Genomic DNA, 21,909 nt, shown 5'->3' with positions numbered 1-21,909 from the left:
GAATAGCTCAAACAATGCAGAGATATGAAACTGGCCCATGCTACTATGTAGATAAAAATAAGAATATTATCTAAATATCTAACTAATATCTATATACACTGGGGTCCAGCCTTCTGAGACCATTTAATACATTTGTTTTTATATTATATTATATTATATTATATTATATTATATTATATTATGGACTATCTATCCATCCATTTATTCGCCAAACTGCTTATCCTCTGTATGGACTTTATTTAAATTACCTTTATTGTGAATATTATCAATATACAGTCATATACAGTGAGGGTAAGCAAAGAGCAATCTAACATGTAGAATAAAATGGCCTACAGTGCCCTGCTTATGCAAAATCTTATAATAACAGAGATTTTGAGGAATCTTAAAAAACTATTCAAGAAGATTTCAAGAAATAGTGGATGTATAAAAGGAGAAAATATTCCTTACGGCATCATTTTAAAATGAACCCAGTTCCACGGAAGAAAGCCGCACCAACACTCTGACTTGACAAAATGTCAATGTGTTTTCCTCAGGAGAGCATGCTACTTTGTCCTCTCTTCTCAAAGCTGAACGCTTGGTTTGCTCCTGGATGTGGAATGTTAATGAGGTTGATGGGTTTGATTGAGGTGGGGTGGGAGAGAGAGGAAAAAGAGGGACAGAGAAAGAGAAGACTGCCAGAGCGTGAAGGAGTATGTCGCTCATAAGAATTTACCGCTCCCTCCTTTCATAATACAATAATAGCCTGGAGGAAAAAAGAACTGGCTTTGTTTGACTTCACCAGTCCAAGACATAACATGTTTTGCTGCATGTCATCTGCTGATGTCAACAACTGCCGAAACAACCATTGTTAGAAAGTTTTATTCCACAGATCCAATTTTCCTCTGCTTCTTCACTGCCAGCGCATGCCAATACACACAACAGCATCCCTACCTGTTATAGTACGACGAGGAAAAGCAACCTTGTGTTTTCAGTGAGTCACAGCCTGCATGACATCATAGTCACTGTTTTCATTTTTAAAACATACTTCACTGAGCTAATTTCACATATTTGCAATGTCAAGTAACATTCAATTAAAGGAACAGTTCACCCAAATATGACAATTTGCTCACCACAAGGCCATCCAGTGTGCAAAGGAGTTTATTTATTCATCCAAACGGATGTTTAGAAGAAATGTAACATTACATGACTTGCTCACCAATGGATCCTCTGCAGTGAATGGGTGCCGTCAGAATGAGAGATCAAACAGCTGATAAAAACATCACAATAATCCACAAGAAATCCATATGACTCCAGTCCATCAAATAACATCTTGTGAAGTGAAAAGCTGCATATTTGTAAGAAAAACAAAATCCATCATTACATATTAACATTTTAACTTAACTTAGCCAAAATAATCCATAATAATGCTTCATCCAGTGAAAAAATTCCATCCATCCCCTATTGTCTTACATCAAATTCCATCAACGTATTTGTTTAGAACTGTTTTGGTGTGCATATTTCTCTCCTGATTCAGAAAAGACAACTTTCTCAATATTATGGATAGAGGATTCTATATTTTATGTGGAAGCAATGGTTTGAACTTAAAAACAGCTTAATGATGGCTTCGTTAATTACAAACATGCAGTTTTACAATTAACAAGACATTAATTGATGGACTGGAGTCATGTGGATTACCTGTTTATTACTGTAATGTTTTCATCATCTGTTTGAACTCTCATTCTGACGGCACCCATTCACTGCAATGAATCAATTGGTGAGTAATCTGTTCCGATGAAGAAACAAACTCATGATTTTCAGCAATTTACATTTTTAGGTAAACTATTCCTTTAATTAAAAATACGGAAGACTAACAGACACCTCCTCAAAATTGAAAAAGCCAACAGATACAGCAATACATTACCATGCTGCTTTTTGGACAAGATCCACTATGTTCAGACATGCTTGAGGGGGAAAAAGTTATAAAATCCTTCATTATCCCAAAGCCCCCGTACACCTGAGCCCTTGGCACTTTTTTGCTCCTGCCAATGAAAGAGTGTGAAGAGAATCAGGTAGCTGTCAGAGCGTATCTTATCATGTCTCCACAGAAAGACACAATATGTCTCTGCTGATGGTCTTGAAAACAGAATGAGATCTGTAAGGTTTTTCGTCCTTAAACCACAGAACACTCCGGACAAGTTCAGAGGATGTACAGTATATGTGTGCTCGTCAATGAAATAACTCTCGTTTTTTTTTTATATACTGTATATGCTAATTTACATTTATCCTTTACACCGTTGCTCCGAGCAGATGCCTTTTTGTGCAGAAATAGGGTCTTTTTTCAACCCCATTATCAGATGCTACATCTTTTGGGGCTATTGTATCCACGGAAGCGAGAACAAAATTGAAGATCTCATCAGCAAGGGAGCACATCACTAGGAATGCAGAATGCCGTAGCCTACACTGTGTGTAGGCAGAGAGCACAAGGCTCCAGGCAGATAGGCATCAGGCTATGAACATCCAGATCACAGCTTGCAGCTGGCTCAAAGCTAAATATAACATCCAGAGGTGACTGTCTGTCATTTCCACAAACAAAACATATATATACTTTACAACATATCTTTGCATAAACATTGCTAAATTATCAACATGAAATCTTACTCTGCTCAACAAAACATATTACACAGGGTTTGGGGTTCTAAGCAAACATGAACAATGAACAGTTGCACAAACGTAGGGTGACATGAATAGGTTACAACAGCATTGCCATTCGCCAAGAGCTACTATGTACACAGAAGGGTTGATGTTCTCGTTTATGGTTCTCTTCTGCCCCCTGCTGACATGTTGTGTGTTATGACAATACAATGTCAAGTTCAATTTGCCGTGCTGATGATATGCAAATCATCATTTTTATTATTTTTTAATTATTAGTCTTTTTGTCTTGTTTTCTTGAGAAGTAAAGTTTGTAAAATAATACAACTTCACAGATTATATCACTTTTTAACCCAATTTTTCACCCCACAAATATTTATTTTTTTATTTTAAACATAAACTTGTTATTTGTCTTTCTATTTTTCTAATTCTGTCTTTTTTCTAAGATCTATTTGTAAGATGTCATTTTTATTATTTTTTAATTATTAGTCTTTTTGTCTTGTTTTCTTGAGAAGTAAAGTTTGTAAAATAATACAACTTCACAGATTATATCACTTTTTAACCCAATTTTTCACCCCACAAATATTTATTTTTTTATTTTAAACATAAACTTGTTATTTGTCTTTCTATTTTTCTAATTCTGTCTTTTTTCTAAGATCTATTTGTAAGATGTGAGATACGTAATTTTTTTTTTTCTCGTTTTAAACATGTTATTTATTATTAGGTATTTATCAGGAATTTTTCAAAATACCTAAAAAATGCCTAATATTCGAAAACAACAATATCAAGTAGTTTACATGGGTTATTATAGTTAACTAAAACTAGAACTGAAACTAAAACACTTTTGTTAATTGAAATAAATCTGAAATCCGATAAATATTAGATGATAAACCTAAACTTATTTCAGTTAGTTGCAACATTTATAATTTCTCATTTAGTTTAAAGCTGGAACATTAAAATTACTAACAGGAAATAAAATAAAATTAATAAAAACTAAAACTAAAATAAACAATACATTAAACCAAAATAGTCATGTTAAAAAAGGCAAAAGTACATATTAAAATTACAAAAAAATAAAAAAAGACCAATAGAAAATTTGAATAAAAAGCATAATAGTATATAAATAATGTTGTTATTATTATTATTATTATTATTATTATTGCACTGTATGCATAAGTATTCAAGTGTCACTTGTATCTATATGTTACATTCATTTTCTTCTCATCTTTATTTTATTACGGAAGCTCTGTTGTTTCCTGTGCACTCTGTTGTGTATTCACCTGGGTGTGATAAGACGGGAACAGTCCTCTGATTGCCTAACCCAGCCAGCTATTTTTAGCACCTTCACCGTCCTTATCATCAAGGTAAAATAAGAATGTTGCTGAGAGGGCTTAATTACGTATTTCAAACAGATGCAGCGACACAAGTCTCATTTCCACCGTTCCCTCACTCTCGCTTTTGGGACTCTGTAGTAATGAAACAGGAACTGACCTAAATATTCACTTTGCTTCACTATCGTTTCTAATTATTGCGGCATTACAAAACTCTATGTGTTCAAAAGCATCTAAAGCTTTCGTTGTATTGTGGGAATTAAATCTTAAATTGACATTTCAAAGTCATAATTTAACTGGTGCTCAAAGGGAACCATTTTTTTTTTTAAACATGTTTTCTTGAAGCCATACAGGTACATTCAGGTCAAAGAAACAGAATTTAGTAATAAAAGCAATAAAAACACCCTTTCCCTACTAACTACTCCTCAAGGTTATCCATTTATTCGGGCTGTTTTATAAAGCCCACAGTTGAACAGCTCTCTGCCATGGCTGTATTCCAATCACAGCTCTCACAGCACTGTTTAACTCAAGTACACACAGCAGCAGTGCACAGCAATTAAAACTCACAATTGATTTTTTATTTTAATTTTTTTTTCCAATAGAACTTTTTTTTTTTAAAGGCAGCCAAGGTGTGGAAAAAATCTACTAGAATTACCTATTAGAATTTTAGCAGAAAATGCCAAGTAAAATAATTATCACATTTACCACAATTTTAAATGAGAAAAGAGAGAGAGAAAGAGAGATACAGTAACATTATGTTACAATTAGGGTTTTATAGATAGATAAAATCTTATTTACAAAAAAAAAAAGTGTTAGCCTTTTTACACTACTAAATGTATTTGAAATACATTTATTTCATGCTAAGTATACTACAAATACATATTTATGTTCTTAATAAAAATAACTGGCAATTGTACTTTTAGTATACTAAACCAATATACTTAAAGTCTGCTACAATTTCTGCTTAATGCACTTTAATTGTGCAGAAGTAGTGCTTAAGTCCAACCAAAAGATATACTGAGTATATTTGATTGTGCAAAAGTGGAACTATTGCAAGTATACTTCAGGTATAAATATCTTGCATTTAAAGGCCAATATTATTCAAAGATCATACAATCCTCATCAATAGTGACATTAAAACACAATTAATCAAAGGAAAAACCTTCATCAGGTACTCGCAGGCAAAACTATGGGTGCTCCAGAGAGGGAACAACATTTCAAAAATGAAGAGTGGATCTTGTTGCAAAAAATTCCACATCCAGGCACTCGCATAGTAAGCAAAGTAAAAAGCCTTTATTCTAAGACAGGGCTACATATTAAAAAGACACCAGTGTTGTTTATCAGCTGATCCACACTTCATTTTTTAAAACACAGTTTATGCTTAATATTAAGAAATGTGCAAATAGTACTCCAAATAAAGTTTAACTGTAATATTTATATAAGTAAGCCTCGAGCGATGTGTCAGTAAATATGTCAAGAGATGTGAACTATACTTCGAATGAAATAAATGCATTTTAAATATATTACTCTTACTCGGGTACTTACAATCCTAAACCGTAATTTTGATTTGCATTCTATCTTTTCATTGTTATCGTAGTTATAAAATAGTCAGCCATTATAATCAGCTTCACAGAGGGCCTGTAAAAACCACCCTAAGAGGCCTATGACCCACTTTAAATGTTAAAACAGAACCCAAATCACACCAAAATGCTATCCTATAATGCCCTAATATGTTACCACATTTTTACAGAGAATTTCTTGCAATCCAATTTGTACTGTAAATTTAATAAGCTTTCATTCAGCCCTACTTCATGTTATGCATCTTTAAAAACCTGTGTCCACTAATATTTTACAAGAGCTGTGGAATTTTAAGTTGTTGAGTATTAGCTAAGAGTGAGTGCTAGTGTATCTGTTTGGTGTCCACTACTATCAACATGTTTACCGAGTAGTACGCACAGTACGTTCGAAAAAAGTAACATTGGTAGCTACAAAATGAAAACTGTTTTGTATGTAGCTTTTCTGGGACTTTCAGAGCTCAGTATGGATGGGGAGGACCGCATTCACTTTTTGACCAATCTGAGCGGTTCAGCCCAGAACTGGAGCCCTGGAGCTGCACTAAAGGCCTCAGTTCACAAACACTGCAAAAAGCCTTCCACCTGAAAGAGAAGATGATAAAGAGGATGGTGTTGCTGATGATGCTGTACTTTAGTTTTGACTGCTTCATGCCACACACAGAAGGCATGTTTGCTGGATCTCATTTCTGCTCACTCAATGGTTCAACTCGCTATTTCTTCTGCAACAAGGTCCATGAGATTCCAAGATATATACCGAAAAATACTACATCTGTGTGAGTATAAACACACACACAAATGCACAATAAAATGCATAGTTATTATGAATTTCACATTAGAATCCTCACTTCAAATATTTTGATGCTACCTAGTTGTTTTGGATGTTGAAGTTACAGTATGTGTTGTTAACTAAAACTATTTAAAGATTTGTTTTCATTAATTGAAATAGAGTTGAAATCAAATTAAATAAATGTTAGATATTAGATAAATGGTATAAATAAATAATTAATTATGTTATAAATAATTTATGTAAATAAATATATTGAATATTGGATTAAAAAAATGTAAATGTTGCCTTGACAACTAGCTGAAGTTCTAAAATTACTCAAAATAAAACTTAAATAAAACAAACATTGAAAGAGGAACTGTAAAAATAATATAAAACGGAAAATATAAAATTAACAGCTAATTCAACATATTAATAAATATTATAATAGTATATAAATAATACCAAAATAATACTGACATAGTAAAGTGCACAGTGAAATACAAGTAGAAAATGTAGGTACATAAATCAGTATAATGAATATTTCCTAAAAAATATTATTATTAGAAATTACTATAAAATGTCACGACAAAATATGAACAATTTTCATTTATTGCTTACAGTTTTTTTTCTTTTTAGCATTTTTTGTAATTCAAAACAAACTATATTGTATTCTTTAATCATGATATTTTTATTGAAAATTGATTATAGAGATTTATGCACTACTTTTCTTACATTTATTTTAAACAAAACAAAAAGATTAAATAAATAAGAATTTTAATGAGAGTTGTATAATAACGAAAGTAATAAACAACACTGACAACTTGACAGTCTAATTAAAAACCTGAGATTCTCAGTGACACGGTTATTGTTCCAGAGCTTGTTATTGTGGTTTGGAGAGAATGTGATTGACAAAGAATTCATGTTTCTTTTGCGAGACCCAGAATATTTTTTGTAATCTCAAGGCTATCGTCCCTCATACAAATTCTCAAGCATGACATGGGGGAGTGTGTTTTTATGTTCAATGTTTTTCATGCATTGCATGAAGTCATTTGCTTTTTCAACCAGTCAAAAAAAGAGAGAGAGAGAGAGTGACGTGACATGACATGACATGTGGCCAAGTATGGTGACCCATACTTGGAATTAGTGCTCTGCATTTAACCCATCCAAAGTGCACACACACAGCAGTGAACACACACCGTGAACACACACCCGGAGCAGTGGGCAGCCATTTATGCTGCGGTGCCCGGGGAGCAGTTGGGGGTTCGGTGCCTTGCTCAAGGGCACCTCAGTCGTGGTATTGAAGGTGGGAGAGAGCGCTGTACATTCACTCCCCCCACCTACAATCCCTGCCGGTACAAGACTCGAACCCGCAACCTTTGGGTTACGAGTCCGACTCTCTAACCATTAGGCCACGAGAGGTAAAGGTCTTTAACTTCCTCAAGCAGGTTAATGGTGGATTCTATTTCAGTTTTGAACCGACTGCCAGTCAGTTTAGATAAGGTTGAATCTATCTGAAGATGCCCAGCTGGATCACACATTTCAACCTGACAGGGTCTTTTTGTGCTCCGAGTCTCACTATGACTGTCTGCGCTTTGTGTTCATTACTTCTGACTTCTTTAACTTTTCCATTTTGGAAAAAGCATCAAGAGCTTTTCAGCTTGTGTGTGTGTCAGCGTGTCAGACTTTCTACTCTGCACTGCAAGAACAAACAGTCCTGTGCTTGATTGTTCATACTGCAGATGTTTTCTCTCTTTATAACTGTAAATATCAAGGCTAATGTCTCTAAAACATTACATTCTGCACCACTAACGACACCAAACGGAATCACAAAAATAAAAATATTGCTCGCTTTCAAACACTTCCTCCATCAGCTATTTAGATAACCCACCCCAAATTCAGTCAGGGACAAAGAAGTAAGGATAAAAACAGTCAAACTATGATTTAACAAAGATATAGTGATTTTTCTAATCTTTAATATCTGTATCTCTTGTACCAGATTTACTTTCCTGCATGCTTTACAAGGATTCTTGTCCGGAGTGCTTTGTGTAATTGTGCTGTCTGCGTTTCTGAGGGATTACAGGAATGAATATCCACAGGGAGAACACACAGACACTAATGACAATGTGCAATAAGAATTACACAAAAAATCTTGACAGTAAATAGATTATTTGCAGTCTGTAAATAGGCTACTGGTAATTGTGTTTCCATTTCTCATAACATTTCGCATCTTGAATGACCTAGTTTCTGCTATGACTCATTCTGCTCATACTAACTTTCATGAGAACCTATTAGATTCCTGAAGTGGAAGATTGGTGTAAGTTCACAAATATATTTGGAAAGAGTTGCAAAGCACGCACACGCACACGCACACGCACACGCACACACTGATACTATAAATTTAAACTGATCTCTCTAAGTCTGATCTCATGAGAAAATGAAGCTTGTATGCTTGAGAGAACAAATTTGTATGAATATGTGCAATGTAATTTGTATGGAAAAAAGCCATGAAGGTCTGAATTCATGCCAATTAGCCAACACATAAAATGTGATTTTGTTTGATTTCAGCAAATCTGTTTTTACTTGGTGTCAAAATTATAATCAGGTGGAGACGGACCACTCATTTAAAAATTAATAGGAGAATTTGTAGCATACTTTCCATTTAAGTAAAGAATGTTTGTGTGCCTATAGAAAATAGCTGTCAAGAGGTATCACTGAAAGGTTTGCAGAGTCTATGACCTTATTAAACTAGATACAAATAAGTGCTGTCAAACGATTAACCGCAATTAATCGCATCCAAAATACGTTGGTTGACGTCTAATATTTATATATAATATAAATTATACGAATATAAATATAGACATGTAAATGCATGTAAATATTTTCAAAATATACACTGTATGTGTGTATTTATATATACATAATAAATATACACAGAAGACAGAACACATGTATATTTTATACAAAAAAAAACAACGTTTATTTTGTATGCGATTAATCGCGATTAATCGTTTGACAGCACTAATACAAATTAAGTGATTAGTAATCTAGTGAAAGCAAAAATAAGTAAATAAATATATAAATAAAAACAGCCATACCTGAAATAGACATGTCAACTTTTATATAGGATTTCTTATAATACCACACTCACCTCTGAGTAGACTGTGCTATTTATAACTGTAACACATTGATGGATGGTAAATCACATCTCTTCTGTCTAATTTTGAGCAGGGAGATCAAACTGACTCAGATCAGCGTGCTTCACCGAGCAGCCCTGTCTGAACTACATGAGCTGAAGAGAATGTGAGTGCAAAGACACCGAACTGTTTACTATTAAAACATGGAAGTGTATATTCAGCAAGAATCCAAAGCATTTAATCAAGCATTTAAAACCCAAAGAAACTGCTACTGAATGCTCACAACTCTTCTTGACGTTTGGCTTAGTTTTGACAATGCAAAACTATAAACACATGATATTTAGTCTTGATTGAATATGTTTAGACTTTCATATGGAACATGATGTTTAACAGTGACCCAAACACTATATGTATCACAGTTTTAAAATACTGCAAAACCTAGGACAGAATAATTGGCAAGTGTTTTTTTTTTCTTATTATTAAAAGAGATAAAATCAAGTTTATTTAATCTCAGAATTATTATTATTTTTTTAATTATTAAGTCAGTATTTGCATAGTGATTTGATTTCCCCCAGTGCCCTTAAAGGAATAATTCACTCCAAATAAAAAATAGCTGAAAATGTACTCACTCTCAGGCCATACAAGATATGGATGAGTTTGTTTCTTCGTCGAAACAGATTTGGAGAAAATTTGCATTACGTCACTTGCTCACCAATTAACCCTCTACACTGAATGGGTGCCGTCATAGAGTCCAAACAACTGATAAAAACATCACAGTAATCCACACGACACCAGTGTATCAATTAATATCTTGCTAAGTGAAAAGCTGCATGTTTGTAAGAATCAAATCCATAATTATGGTGTTTTAACTTTAAACTGTTGCTTCTCGCCAAAATATGAGTCCCTAATAATGTTTCCTCCAGTGAAAAAGTCCATCCCCTGTTGTCCTCTCACATAAAAAAAAAAAAAAAAAATTAAAAAAAACATTTGTTTTTGGATGTAAATGGTGCTTGATCTTTGCATATTTCTCTCCTGATTCAGATAAGACTACTTTTTAACTGGAGAAAGCAATTTTATGGACAGTGGATATGAATAGATATTTTAGCCAGAAGTGATGATTTCAAGTTCTAAACACATTAATGATGGATTTTTTTCACACAGCTTTCTGCTTCACAAAATTGTAATTGATGGACTGAGTCGTGTGGATTACCGAAGTTTTTATCAGCTGTTTGAACTCTCATTCTGATGGCACCCATTCACTGAAGGGTGAACAAGTGATATTATGCTATTTTTTTCCAAATCTGTTCCATTAAAGAATCAAACTGATCTACATCTTGGATGGCCTGAAGGTGATTACATTTTCAGCAAATTTTCATATTTGGGTGAGTTATTTTTTGTGAGAAATCATAAAGCAAATAGTGCATCATGATAATTAAGATTTTTTTTTAATCATGATGATGTATTGCAATCCGTTTTAAAAGTTTTAGGCATTCATATAACTATTCTCCTCCTCAGAGTGGTGTCTGAGAATGATGCTCTTGAGCGAATTGAAGACTACGCCTTCTACAACCTGACAGAGCTAAAGGAAATGTATGTTGCTGCACTACATGTGGAAATTACAACCAATTACATTCTTGTCAAAACATTATTGTAGCGATTAAAAATAGTAAGTTAAAATTTGAATCACAAATTGTAGTTAATATGAAAGACAAAACAACTTTTTTTCTAACTATCCATCTATCTGACAGTACTATTACAAAATCAAAAAATCTTGTGATCCAAAAAGATGCCTTCTGGAGACTTCCAAAGCTACAGCATCTGTGAGTTCTCCTCTGTCTTCATTACTCTTGTCTAGTAAATTCTGAATCATTTTGGTCTCATGCTGTGGTTCTGCAATTTAAAGGGAGTATATTCCCACAAGAATTTCAGTCGATCATTGAGTTATGTTAAAAGTCCTGAAAAACCTCAATAAAAGCAGAATGACCTAAACACGGGTCAATATCCATATCAAATGTTTCTCACAGGAAACAAAGGCTGTAGATACAAAGACAAAATACAAATGTCTCTCTGACGTATATTCAATTCATTAATCTTGTCTGTATGTGTGTGCGTGTGTGTTCCTTTAGGACTATATCAAACACTGGTCTTAAATTCCTGCCTGATTTCTCCAAGATCAACTCTGCTGCTCTTGAATTTCTATTGTAAGTCTCTACTCATGTTGTCACTGTCTTAATGTATACACTGTAAAAAAAATATATAAAAAATATAAACAAAATGTGACATTTACGGTAAAATACTGGAAGCTGTGGTTGGTGGAACTTTAACGTCAAAAATATGGCAGCAACATTTTAGGATTTACAGTCTGAGTTTACATTCACAGTATGTAAATTCAATGTTAATTAAGTCATGTTATTATATCCACCTATTAAAGTACTAATATCTATTTTGTAATACACTGATAACCACCAATAACAGGTGGTGATGAGAAAGTCGAACCAAAGCTCATCACAAACAGCTTTTCACAAGCTAAAAAGGTAAATACTGTCATGCAGGGAATTCTGGGAATGTCAGTGTACGTTTTTTCACTGTAAATTATACAATGACTTGTTCTTATTCACTTCCAAAAACCAACAGTATTTTACTGAAAAATTACATTAACTGTAATTACAGTTATTCACCGTATACAGTACGGAAACTTACTGTGAACCAATTAACAGGTTTTTACTGTAGCATTTTTACATTTTACATTTTTTGCAGTGTATTTTTAATTGGTTTGGGTGGATTCCTATTCAAAAAAACATACAACTTGTAAACATTTACAAAGAATTTATCAATATAGTACAGCTGATCTATGTTAAATCGATGCTATATCTTCGTTACAGTGATATAGTAACACTTTCCTCGGATTGACCATTGCCACCATAACTGAGCTGTACGTGTGCAAGTGTGTGATTGATTATTCCCAAAGAGTTATTCTTTATATGAGGAGTGAATATGATGGGTTGTTGAATTGTTGAAAATGAATGTACACACTTAAATTGAATATAGTTAGCCTTGGAGTACATTAAAAAACTGTTTAAACAATTTTTTTATAATACTGCAGCAAAATTACATGTATTGAATATTTACATTTTTACAATACACAAAAATGGAACGTTCAGTTACCAGAATAATTAAGAGATTAAATTAACAGATTTGTACTGTATTCACTATCAGTTTAAAGGTTACTTTTATTCAGCGCGTTAAATTGACATTCATGTATATTTAAGATAAATGCTGTTCTTTTGAACTCTCTATTCATTCAAATAATTAAAAAAAATGGTCGTCACAAAAACAGGTCTTCAACATTGATGTTAATGAGAAATGTTTATTGAGCACCAAATCAGCATATTATAATGATTTCTTAAGGATCATGTGACACTGAAGACTGGAGTGATGATGCTAAAAATTCAGCTTTGTCATCACAGGAATTAGTTACAGTGTAAAATATATTAAAACAGAAAAGCTATTTCATGACGTTTTTTAAACATAAAAAAAAAACTTACCAACCCCAAACTTTTGAAAAGTGGCCTAATTTAATGTACTATTGCAGGAGATTAACAGGGAATGGAATCCGTGCGATAGACAGCTATGCATTCGATGGTACCAAAATTGAAAAACTGTGAGTTCAATTACATCCTTTATATATTCATAAATTAGCATCTCACATAAAACCTCTAATCTTTCATCGAATCCCCTGCTCTCTCTTTCTCACAGCTTTCTCATGGGAAACCAGCAGCTGAGTCATATCCACCCGTACGCCTTTATAGGAGCTGAAGGTCCCATCGTTCTGTAAGCATGAACAACGCTGACTTTCAACAACAATACAACTCACCAGCTGGAGCACCACACACCCACTCTATGTCCTCAGGACAAACTCTTACAGCAACGCCTGTTTCACTCACACTAACCTCTGTTACCTGGTTTAGTTCAGCAACAAGCTATATACCCAGTCCTGCACTGAACACTGAAATGGCTGCTGTCATTACAGGGACATCTCACGTACTTCTGTCCATACCCTGCCAGAAAGCATGCTGAAGCTTCTGACGGCCACCTATGTCAGTTCTCTGAGAAAGCTTCCCAGTCTGGAGCTGTTTACTGAGCTCAAGCAGGCCAACCTGACCTACGCCAGCCACTGCTGTGCCTTCAATAACTTCAAGAAGTCAGTTACACTCTACAATAAAAAATAAAGTTCATCATGTTATAATTTACTCATCCTTATATTATTCCAAACCTGTGCGGCTTGCTTTTACAAAAGGAGATGCTGCTCTTTCCATACAATGTAATTAGATGGTAACAGATGCTGCAAAAGCTGCCAAAATTGTCAAAAAAGTTAGTTCATACCTAGACGAATATTTGGTGAGAAAAATTGGTATGACAAACATTTTAATTTAAATGAGCAGCTATTCCATCTATTAAGACACATATTTATTTATTTATTTATTTATTTAATGGAGAGAGCTTCTAATCTTTTCCATCGCACTCCGAATAAAGCTGGCTAACCAATCAGATTTGCACTTTTGGTCAAACTTTATTTTGGTTAACTTTAGTTTGATAAACACTATAGCTAATACAAAAATCTTAACAGCTGTTTGAAAATATGTAAATACTGTTTGACGTCCTTTCTTCTCTGTGACAAGCAGGTGTCAGAAACCTGTAAAGTTCTGCAGCACTTTGCATATCGTAGTAAGTTCTGCTTTTTTATAAGCACCACCTACTGTCAGAGAGTGAATTTGCACTTTCATTCATTCCGTTTTTCATGCATTTGTTTGAACACACAAATTACATGCGAAAATAAGACCGAATATTAGTACAAAATATTCCAACACACTCTCATGGCGATTCGTAATTATATTTTGTATATATTATTCACATTATTTTATAAATATTTGTAAATATTTAACCTTTTGAATAATTCATATGAATTTGTGTTTTTGTACAATCTGCTTTTGTAATTTTAGGTGTTGTGTTAGGGGTGGGCCTTCATGCTTATGTTTTTTTTCTAAAATTTCTAAAGAATCACATTTTACAAATTCATACAAACAAAGCTCTCATTTAGCTTCAGAAGACTTGGAATATCACGTACGAGTCATATAAACTGCTTTTATGATGCTTTTTATTGTCATTTTAAGAGCTGGTCAACATTCGCTTTCATTGTTTGGAAAAGAGCAGTGTGAACATTCCGCTAAACGTGTCCTCTTCAGTTCCTTATAAAAAAAGACATAGATGTTTGAAACAACATGAGGATAAGTAAATGGTGATGTAATTTTTCATTTTCTTGCTTTAATACTGAAAGCTCAACTGTACCTGCTCATACAGGTCTGTGAAGAATCAAATGTGTAACGATTCTGGTGCCCTCCTCTTGGAACCATACTTTTTTGAAGACCACTGTAAGGATGAAATAGAAGTGACCTGCTACCCCAGACCAGATGCATTCAACCCCTGCGAGGACATCATGGGTTTTACAATTTCTGCGTGTTCTGATCTGGTTCATCAGCATATTGGCCATGGTGGGCAACTGTGCTGTCCTCCTGGTGCTCCTTACGAGCCGCTACAAACTGACTGTTCGCAGGTTTCTAATGTGCCACCTGGCTTTTGCGGACCTTTGCATGGGCATTTACCTGTTGATCATCGCTGCCAAGGACATTCAGACACAGTCCCGCTACTACAACTATGGCATAGACTGGCAGATGGGAGCTGGGTGCCATGCGGCAGGCTTCTTCACAGTTATTTCCTACGGGCTGTCTGTTTACACTCTGACTGCCATTGCCCTGGAGCGCTGGCACACCATCACTTACGCTATGCAACTGTGCCTGTGCCATCCCTGCACAATAATGGCGGCTGGGTGGCTTTTCGCCCTGCTGACTGCTCTGTTGCCCATTTTTGGAGTGAGCAGCTACAGTAAGACCAGCATCTGCCTGCCAATGGATGTAGAAACGGTGATTTCACAAGGTTACGTGATGCTGTTGCTCCTACTCAACGTAGCTGCTTTTCTAATCGTATGTGTCTGTTATATGAGCATCTACCTGACCGTACACAATGCCACCTTCGTTCCTGCCCATGCAAACATGCGTATAGCAAAGTGCATGGCTGTGCTCATCTTCACCGACTTCCTGTGCATGGCTCCCATCTCGTTTTTCGCCATCTCTGCATCCTTAAAGCTACCGCTAATCACCGTCTCTCATGCCAAAGTCTTGCTGGTGTTTTTTTCCCCCGTAAATTCCTGCTCAAACCCGTTTCTCTACGCCTTCTTCACCCAAACCTTCAAGAGGGATTTCTTCATTCTGACCAGCTGATTCGGCTGCTTTAAATCACGTGCGCACATTTACCGCACAGAGATCTCTTCGGGGCAAAACGAAGCCATGGTGCCTTCGCTAAAGACTAGTGATGGAACACTGTATTCCTTGGTACATGTCGCCCAAGTGCACTGATCACGCTGAAATGAAGATAAAAAAGGAAATACGTGAAATCTGGATATGAAATTCTGGAAGATTTCTATAGCATGAAATAGGGTAAAGGCATCTCATATTGATTTTGTGTACTTACAGTGCTTGACCTCTCGGGTCAAATGATTCAGATGTCTTTAGAAGTACATACTCCATTCCCAAGATGCTACTTGATTGACCTTTGACATATCCTGTATGGATGAGTGCACAAAAATTGAGATTAGGCGATATCTTTAGCATGAATAATGTAGATCTCTACATCTTTCAACAAGCATGCAGCATTACATATCGTCAAATTAGTTCATACTTCTGAAGTGAAAAGCTTGTTAAATTTAAAGGGATTATGCATCCAAAATATCCAGAATCATATTTTTCAAAACTTGTTTTTCATCTGCAGAAAAGAGGATGCTTTAAGGCTTGCTGATACTGGTGGCAAAGGTCAACATGCAAAAAATAAAGAAATAATAATAAAGAAATTGTAAACCATTAAGAGTGTGTTTTGTATATTTGTTCATTTTATATAACCAAAAAATAATAATGTAAGTTAAACATAATTACACTATATGAAAACCTCCAGTTCCATTTAGATGGTTTGGTTTTCTGTATTATTTCAGTTCTCATGTGTGCTGAAACTGAAAAGACATTTATAGCCCTTGCCATCGCCCACTCTTATCACAAATATTTCAGTCCTTTAGCACTGGAATGATTTGTTCAAGGTCACTATAACCACGCAGACCAACCGCAAGAATGAGAGAGGATGTCTGAGAGAGTATGAGATTTTTAAGTTGAATGGATTTATGGTACAACCAATGAATCCTTTACTGGACATTCACACAGCAGAGTCTGCTTCTGCTTTACATGAACTGAGGCACAATTTAAAACCAAAGTTAGGAGTGAGTTTCACTCTGTCCAAGTCTTGACTCTGTTCTTATCTTTGCACCTGCAATAATGTTTAAGCTCTGAGACAGAGAGCCGTTGTTCTGCTAACTTTTTTTTTTTTTGGCAGCAATGTTTGCCTCAGTGCTGGAGTGGAGCGATGGGAGTGTGTGGCAGTTACAGCAGCTGTGCAATAGGGCACCCTGAACTCAAACCTCAAATGGGCTGAGGAAGTCCATAAAAAAAAGAGGAATCTGTTATGAAGATATGGCTCATGTATCAAGGCCAGGGGTTCAATGCCGTAAATCAAGGGAACAGTGGACAGCAAGAAAGCCACACACAGAGAAAGCAGAGAGTAGTTACTGCAACCATTAGAACTTTAAAATTATTTTTAAAATCTATTTTAGGAGATAATCATTACTTTTAAAACCCCATGTCTGTGGGTCACAACATTTTAATTCCAACACCCACAGTGAGAACTAAGATGATTATATTAATTCAGCAGCACTATGAATATTTCTGTATTTCCGTGAATATCAGTCTATGGCTGCAGCTGACCACTGGACGGCGCTGTAATCCAACAAAAACATAAAGCAAGTCATAAAAAACACTGCATAATTGCATGTTACTCTTATTATTGCTACAGAATATGGTAGTTATACTGTGCACGGTATGCAAATATTCTGTATGCATAGATTACCTAAGATGAACAAAGCTTGTGGAAGAACATCCCACAATGCAATGCGCTTGACATGACCATCCTGTTGTTACAGTGTGAGGAACAAGTGTGAGGAATGATCCTGAAAGAGCTGTGCCTCTTTCTTGACTCACTGTTTGATTGAACAAATGTTGACATTCTTACACAAACTGGATAAAAATGCAATAGAAGTAGTTTTTATTTCTTAGATTAAAACTGGATGAAACTCAATCTGAACTAAATATGCAATGTAATAGGGTAATCTGACAGCAATGTTGCATAGTACTGTTTGAAACATTATCCACATCTTACCTTCACTAACCATTTTTCCAAAAATAGTAGTCAGCATACAGTGTATACTTCCGCAGGATTCATTAGCATATGGAACATAGCCTTAAGGCCTGTTCACACTAAGGACGATCACTGTGATGATAACTATTAAGTTTGAATAATCATTCTAATTCTATGAGAATAGGAAAGTGCACAGCTGTTACGATAACTGTCCTACGAAGAGGAACGATTTCATTGGAATTACTTTCAGAACGATTAAAACATTGACAACCAATCAGAATCTACCATGCCCTTTTACAATGTTACATAATGTAATAACGTTTATATATAATAATTAATAATAATAATAATTGTTGTCCATTAGTGTGGACGCTAATATAGTTATCGTTCTAATTGTGAACGTGACTTATTTAAGCTGCTTTTAAACTATTTTCGACATTCATATGAAGGTCGCATTTTACCCCCCAGGCGCATTTACAAAGAACTTAAGAATTGGTCATGAAGCAGTCATTACCTTCCATGATAAAATAAATGAATGATGAATGTATGAATTTTGAACAGTTATTCATAACTGTCCATTTTACAGAAACAATGATTAAAGAATAATGTTTTAGTGTAAAAATGTTGTTAATTCTCATTTTGTTTGTAAATAGTTAAAAAAAAAATCAATTTCAACAAGAATGTCACATTTATTTAAATAATTTGAAATAAAAGCTCCATTGGAAATGAATGACTTCATGTCTGTTGTTTGTCAGATACTGAAAATGTGGCTTTACAGTCTGATGATATAGTGAACAACAAACACTAAATCAGTAAAAGAAAAAACTCTTTTATTCTTTAATACCATATATAATGCAACAATTGCATATCTTTGGCAAAAATAAATTTTATAAACCTTTTATTAACAGAGGTTAGCTTACAAAATCAAAAATCAGGTTCAGCTGCCACATATGGCAGAAGAACATGACAAAATTGACAGGGAAGTGGCAACTCAGTTAGTGGACCTTATCTTAATAATAATAACAATAATAATAGTAATATAATAATTCACAGGCAGCTGTTTTCAGAATTGGCCTAAAATTCTAAAACTACTGCTTGGCTCCCCTCCCTGCATTAATACTTGCATTCTGTATTAGCACTATGTACAGCTAGGAGGGGACGAATTGGCAGCCATGGTTAAAGTGACAGGGAAAGAGCTTCACAAGAATAGGCAGTTTTAAAGTAATCGACTCAAACAGAACGTTCTGGTTTGCCAGTGTAAAGGGGCAAGTGGCAGTTATAGTTCACAATTTCACATGCTTGGGTATATAAAATCCTAATGTAGCCTCAAACAAACACTTAAAAACCCAATCATAAACAAACAAACTATTGGGAACACACAGCCACGCAAGTTTTGTGAGCAGCAACTTTGGCGATCTCAAATGGGACAAAAAAACTGGGTTAAACATGTCTGGGAGTCCAGAGAGTTCTCAGTGGCACAGTTCACATCCAGTTGGCTCTCCCATCACAGTCAAGCAATATACTGTCCACTCTCCCCGTTTCACTTCCTGTGATCCTTTCTCCCATGATCAGCAGCGTCCGTGAGCTGCAGCGAAGGGAGAATGTCTTTGTCCCTGCTTGCAGGCGCATTTATTGTGCAGTTCACATTGTCTCTGGTTTCATCTGAACTCTCTGGAGGTCTGGAGCAGCACGGCGCCAGCTCAAAAGCAGCAATGGAAAGAAGTGGGCGTTTCACGGAGCTCCCCCTACTGGAGGCTTCGTCACACAGTTGAAACCAAGAAAAAGATAACAAATGCCTGATTTGGGTAGAAGTGACACTCACGCCAACATAAAGTCAAGGAGCAGGAAAGGGAAAGAGGGGTTCAAATCTTACAGTAGAGGTAAAGAGGTTCTTGTTTTGATTGGCTGATATTTAGTACACTCCGAAAGCAAGCAATATGCACACGGGCAATGATTTAATCAAGTCAGTGCATGTGGAATAGCACAACACCTGATCGCTAGCATCTGAGAAACACTGAGGCTGATGTGCATGCAACAAAAAGCTGTTTCCTTCAAGCTGTTCTCCAGTCATAGTGGTCAGGATGGGGATGCAAAACTGATCCAATCAGGACGCACGGGAGGAGTCACATGGTTTTGACATCATAACTGTGGCAGCAAAAGGCTCCCAGTGGCATGCCGTCACCACCACACGAGATATAAACCAGCAGTACAAAAATAAAATAACTACGATATTTAGGTCAACTAATTATTGCATTTCTTCATTTGTATCATGTTTATATTATGATCCAAAATCAATGGCACTTTCATATTTCTCTCTTTTTTTTTTAAGCTTTTTCCCTCTATAGTTAAGAAGCGTGAGAGATCTTGGGAGCTTGTAAAATCCATGCATTCATTTTCCATATAAATAAGTTTGTGTTGATTTAGAGGTGGAAGCATGCAAATCTTGTTTTTTTTTTTTTTTACCAGTCTCTTTTTAATTCTTTTTTTTTAAGCAATTAACATCTTCAAACTCTCATACCGTTAAACTCAAATGATGTGGGCTGTTCATTCAAATTGGTTTCTTTTTCTGTACATAAAATGTCAGTATGGCTTTTCTCTCCTGTGTTTGTATTGCCATGCTTGATGAGTGGACCGGACGAAAAGAAAGAAAACACCCCAACAATTATAAACAAGAAGGAAGATACACCAAACCAGAAGAGAGAGGTTGGGCAGGCCACAGGATGGAGTTTCAGAATCGGGTTCATTTCCTACTGATTTTCCTGCTCTTGCGTCTTGAGGCGACTAAACTGGTACGAATACCGGCCAGGTGTAGGAGTGAGCCGGCCGCCTCCTTGAGCTCCTCATCCACGTCTGGACGAGAATCTCTTCTGCTCCTCTTTCCGAAAAGCGGACCCTGTAGCGGGCTGCGTGGCCATCGGGCCCGGCCTCCTCTCTCCTGATCGTGGTGTAGGGCCAGACTGAAGTTGACCGGCTGTGAAGGAGGCATCTGGCGAGGGCAGTGCGGGACAGGGGTGCTGCTGTAGTTGTGATCCTGCTTTGGATCCCGACTCACAACCACCAAGTCCCTTCGGGAGAGATCTATGGGTCCTTCTTGATCATCTGGGTCTGAGAAATCATAAGAAGATGGATAATTGATGTATGACCAAAATCGTACATGTTTTTGATGTCTCTTATGCTCATCAAGGTTGCAGTTATTTGAATATTGTGAAATTTAAAATGACTGCTTTTCTATTTGAATATATTTTAAAATGTAATTTATTCTTGTGATGGAAAAGCTGATTTTTCGAGCCATTACTCCAGTCTTTTCCTACATTAAATCAACTCTAATATGCAGATTTGAATTTGAACATATTTGATTTATTACTATAAATTAGTGCTGGGCGGTATACCGGTTCATACCGAATACCGTTTCATACCGTTTAACTTCCAAAAGAAGTTAAATAAAAAGCGCCCATCCATAAAAAAATTAAAAAAAAGTGTCTCACACGGCTCCGGGGGGTGAACAAAAGCCTCCTGTAGCGAATCGATGCTTTTTTGTAAGAAAAATATCCATATTCAAAACGTAATAATCACTTTAACGTAGCTTGCACTAACAGTTGTACACGGACGCAGCTCCAGGCTGATGAGGTATGAGGTCAGCGCTGCGCATGCGCCGGCGAGTCTCGTGAAAACCAACGTTTGTTAACAGGAGCAAAGGAAGCAAAGTTTCCTTACTTTAGCAAAGGAAAACCAGTCTCCTCTTGGCTTATATCGAAATCCTCCGACATTCTTCTTCACAAATCCTCGCTTTGTACTTCTAATTAGTGACCGTTGTTTTGTTTTGATCTCTCCGCTGCGCTTCCGCGTGTGTCACTTCTGAGCGGCGCATGCACAAAGCCGACCTCCATATGTCATCCGCCAACAAAGGCCTCCTGTAGCGAATCGATGCGTTTTTGTAAGAAAAATATCCATATTCAAAACGTAATAATCACTTTAACGTAGCTTGCACTAACAGTTGTACACGGACGCAGCTCCAGGCTGATGAGGTATGAGGTCAGCGCTGCGCATGCGCCGGCGAGTCTCGTGAAAACCAACGTTTGTTAACAGGAGCAAAGGAAGCAAAGTTTCCTTACTTTAGCAAAGGAAAC

At 35.9% G+C, this 21,909-nt stretch overlaps 1 protein-coding gene, 1 long non-coding RNA gene and 1 pseudogene across 2 annotated transcripts in view; 1 reads left to right on the top strand and 2 right to left on the bottom strand.

Annotated features, from left to right (window-relative positions):
* Window positions 1-1,629: 1,629 nt before the first annotated feature.
* Window positions 1,630-10,688, bottom strand: LOC107698802 (uncharacterized). The gene is made up of 3 exons (XR_001635384.1): window positions 10,644-10,688; window positions 9,700-9,701; window positions 1,630-1,674 (listed from the first exon to the last, which is right to left on the bottom strand). It is a non-coding gene; the product is annotated as an uncharacterized LOC107698802 (long non-coding RNA).
* LOC107698801 (follicle-stimulating hormone receptor-like) lies at window positions 6,140-15,903 on the top strand (annotated as a pseudogene).
* Window positions 15,904-20,228: 4,325 nt separating this feature from the next.
* The window catches only part of LOC107698833 (forkhead box protein N2-like), a 22,210-nt gene continuing 20,529 nt past the window's right edge, over window positions 20,229-21,909 (bottom strand). Inside the window, exon 6 of the mRNA XM_016499958.1 lies at window positions 20,229-20,887. Coding sequence (XP_016355444.1) covers window positions 20,523-20,887 — 365 coding nt within the window. The 3' untranslated portion in view covers window positions 20,229-20,522. The remainder of the gene's footprint in view (window positions 20,888-21,909) is intronic.

Source organism: Sinocyclocheilus anshuiensis, unplaced genomic scaffold (genome assembly GCF_001515605.1).
Source record: "Sinocyclocheilus anshuiensis isolate Anshui unplaced genomic scaffold, SAMN03320099.WGS_v1.1 scaffold230, whole genome shotgun sequence".
NCBI classification, from domain to species: Eukaryota; Metazoa; Chordata; class Actinopteri; order Cypriniformes; family Cyprinidae; genus Sinocyclocheilus; species Sinocyclocheilus anshuiensis.
The sequence above is the reverse complement of the archived record's forward strand: the minus strand, read 5'-3'. Positions and strand labels throughout refer to the sequence as shown.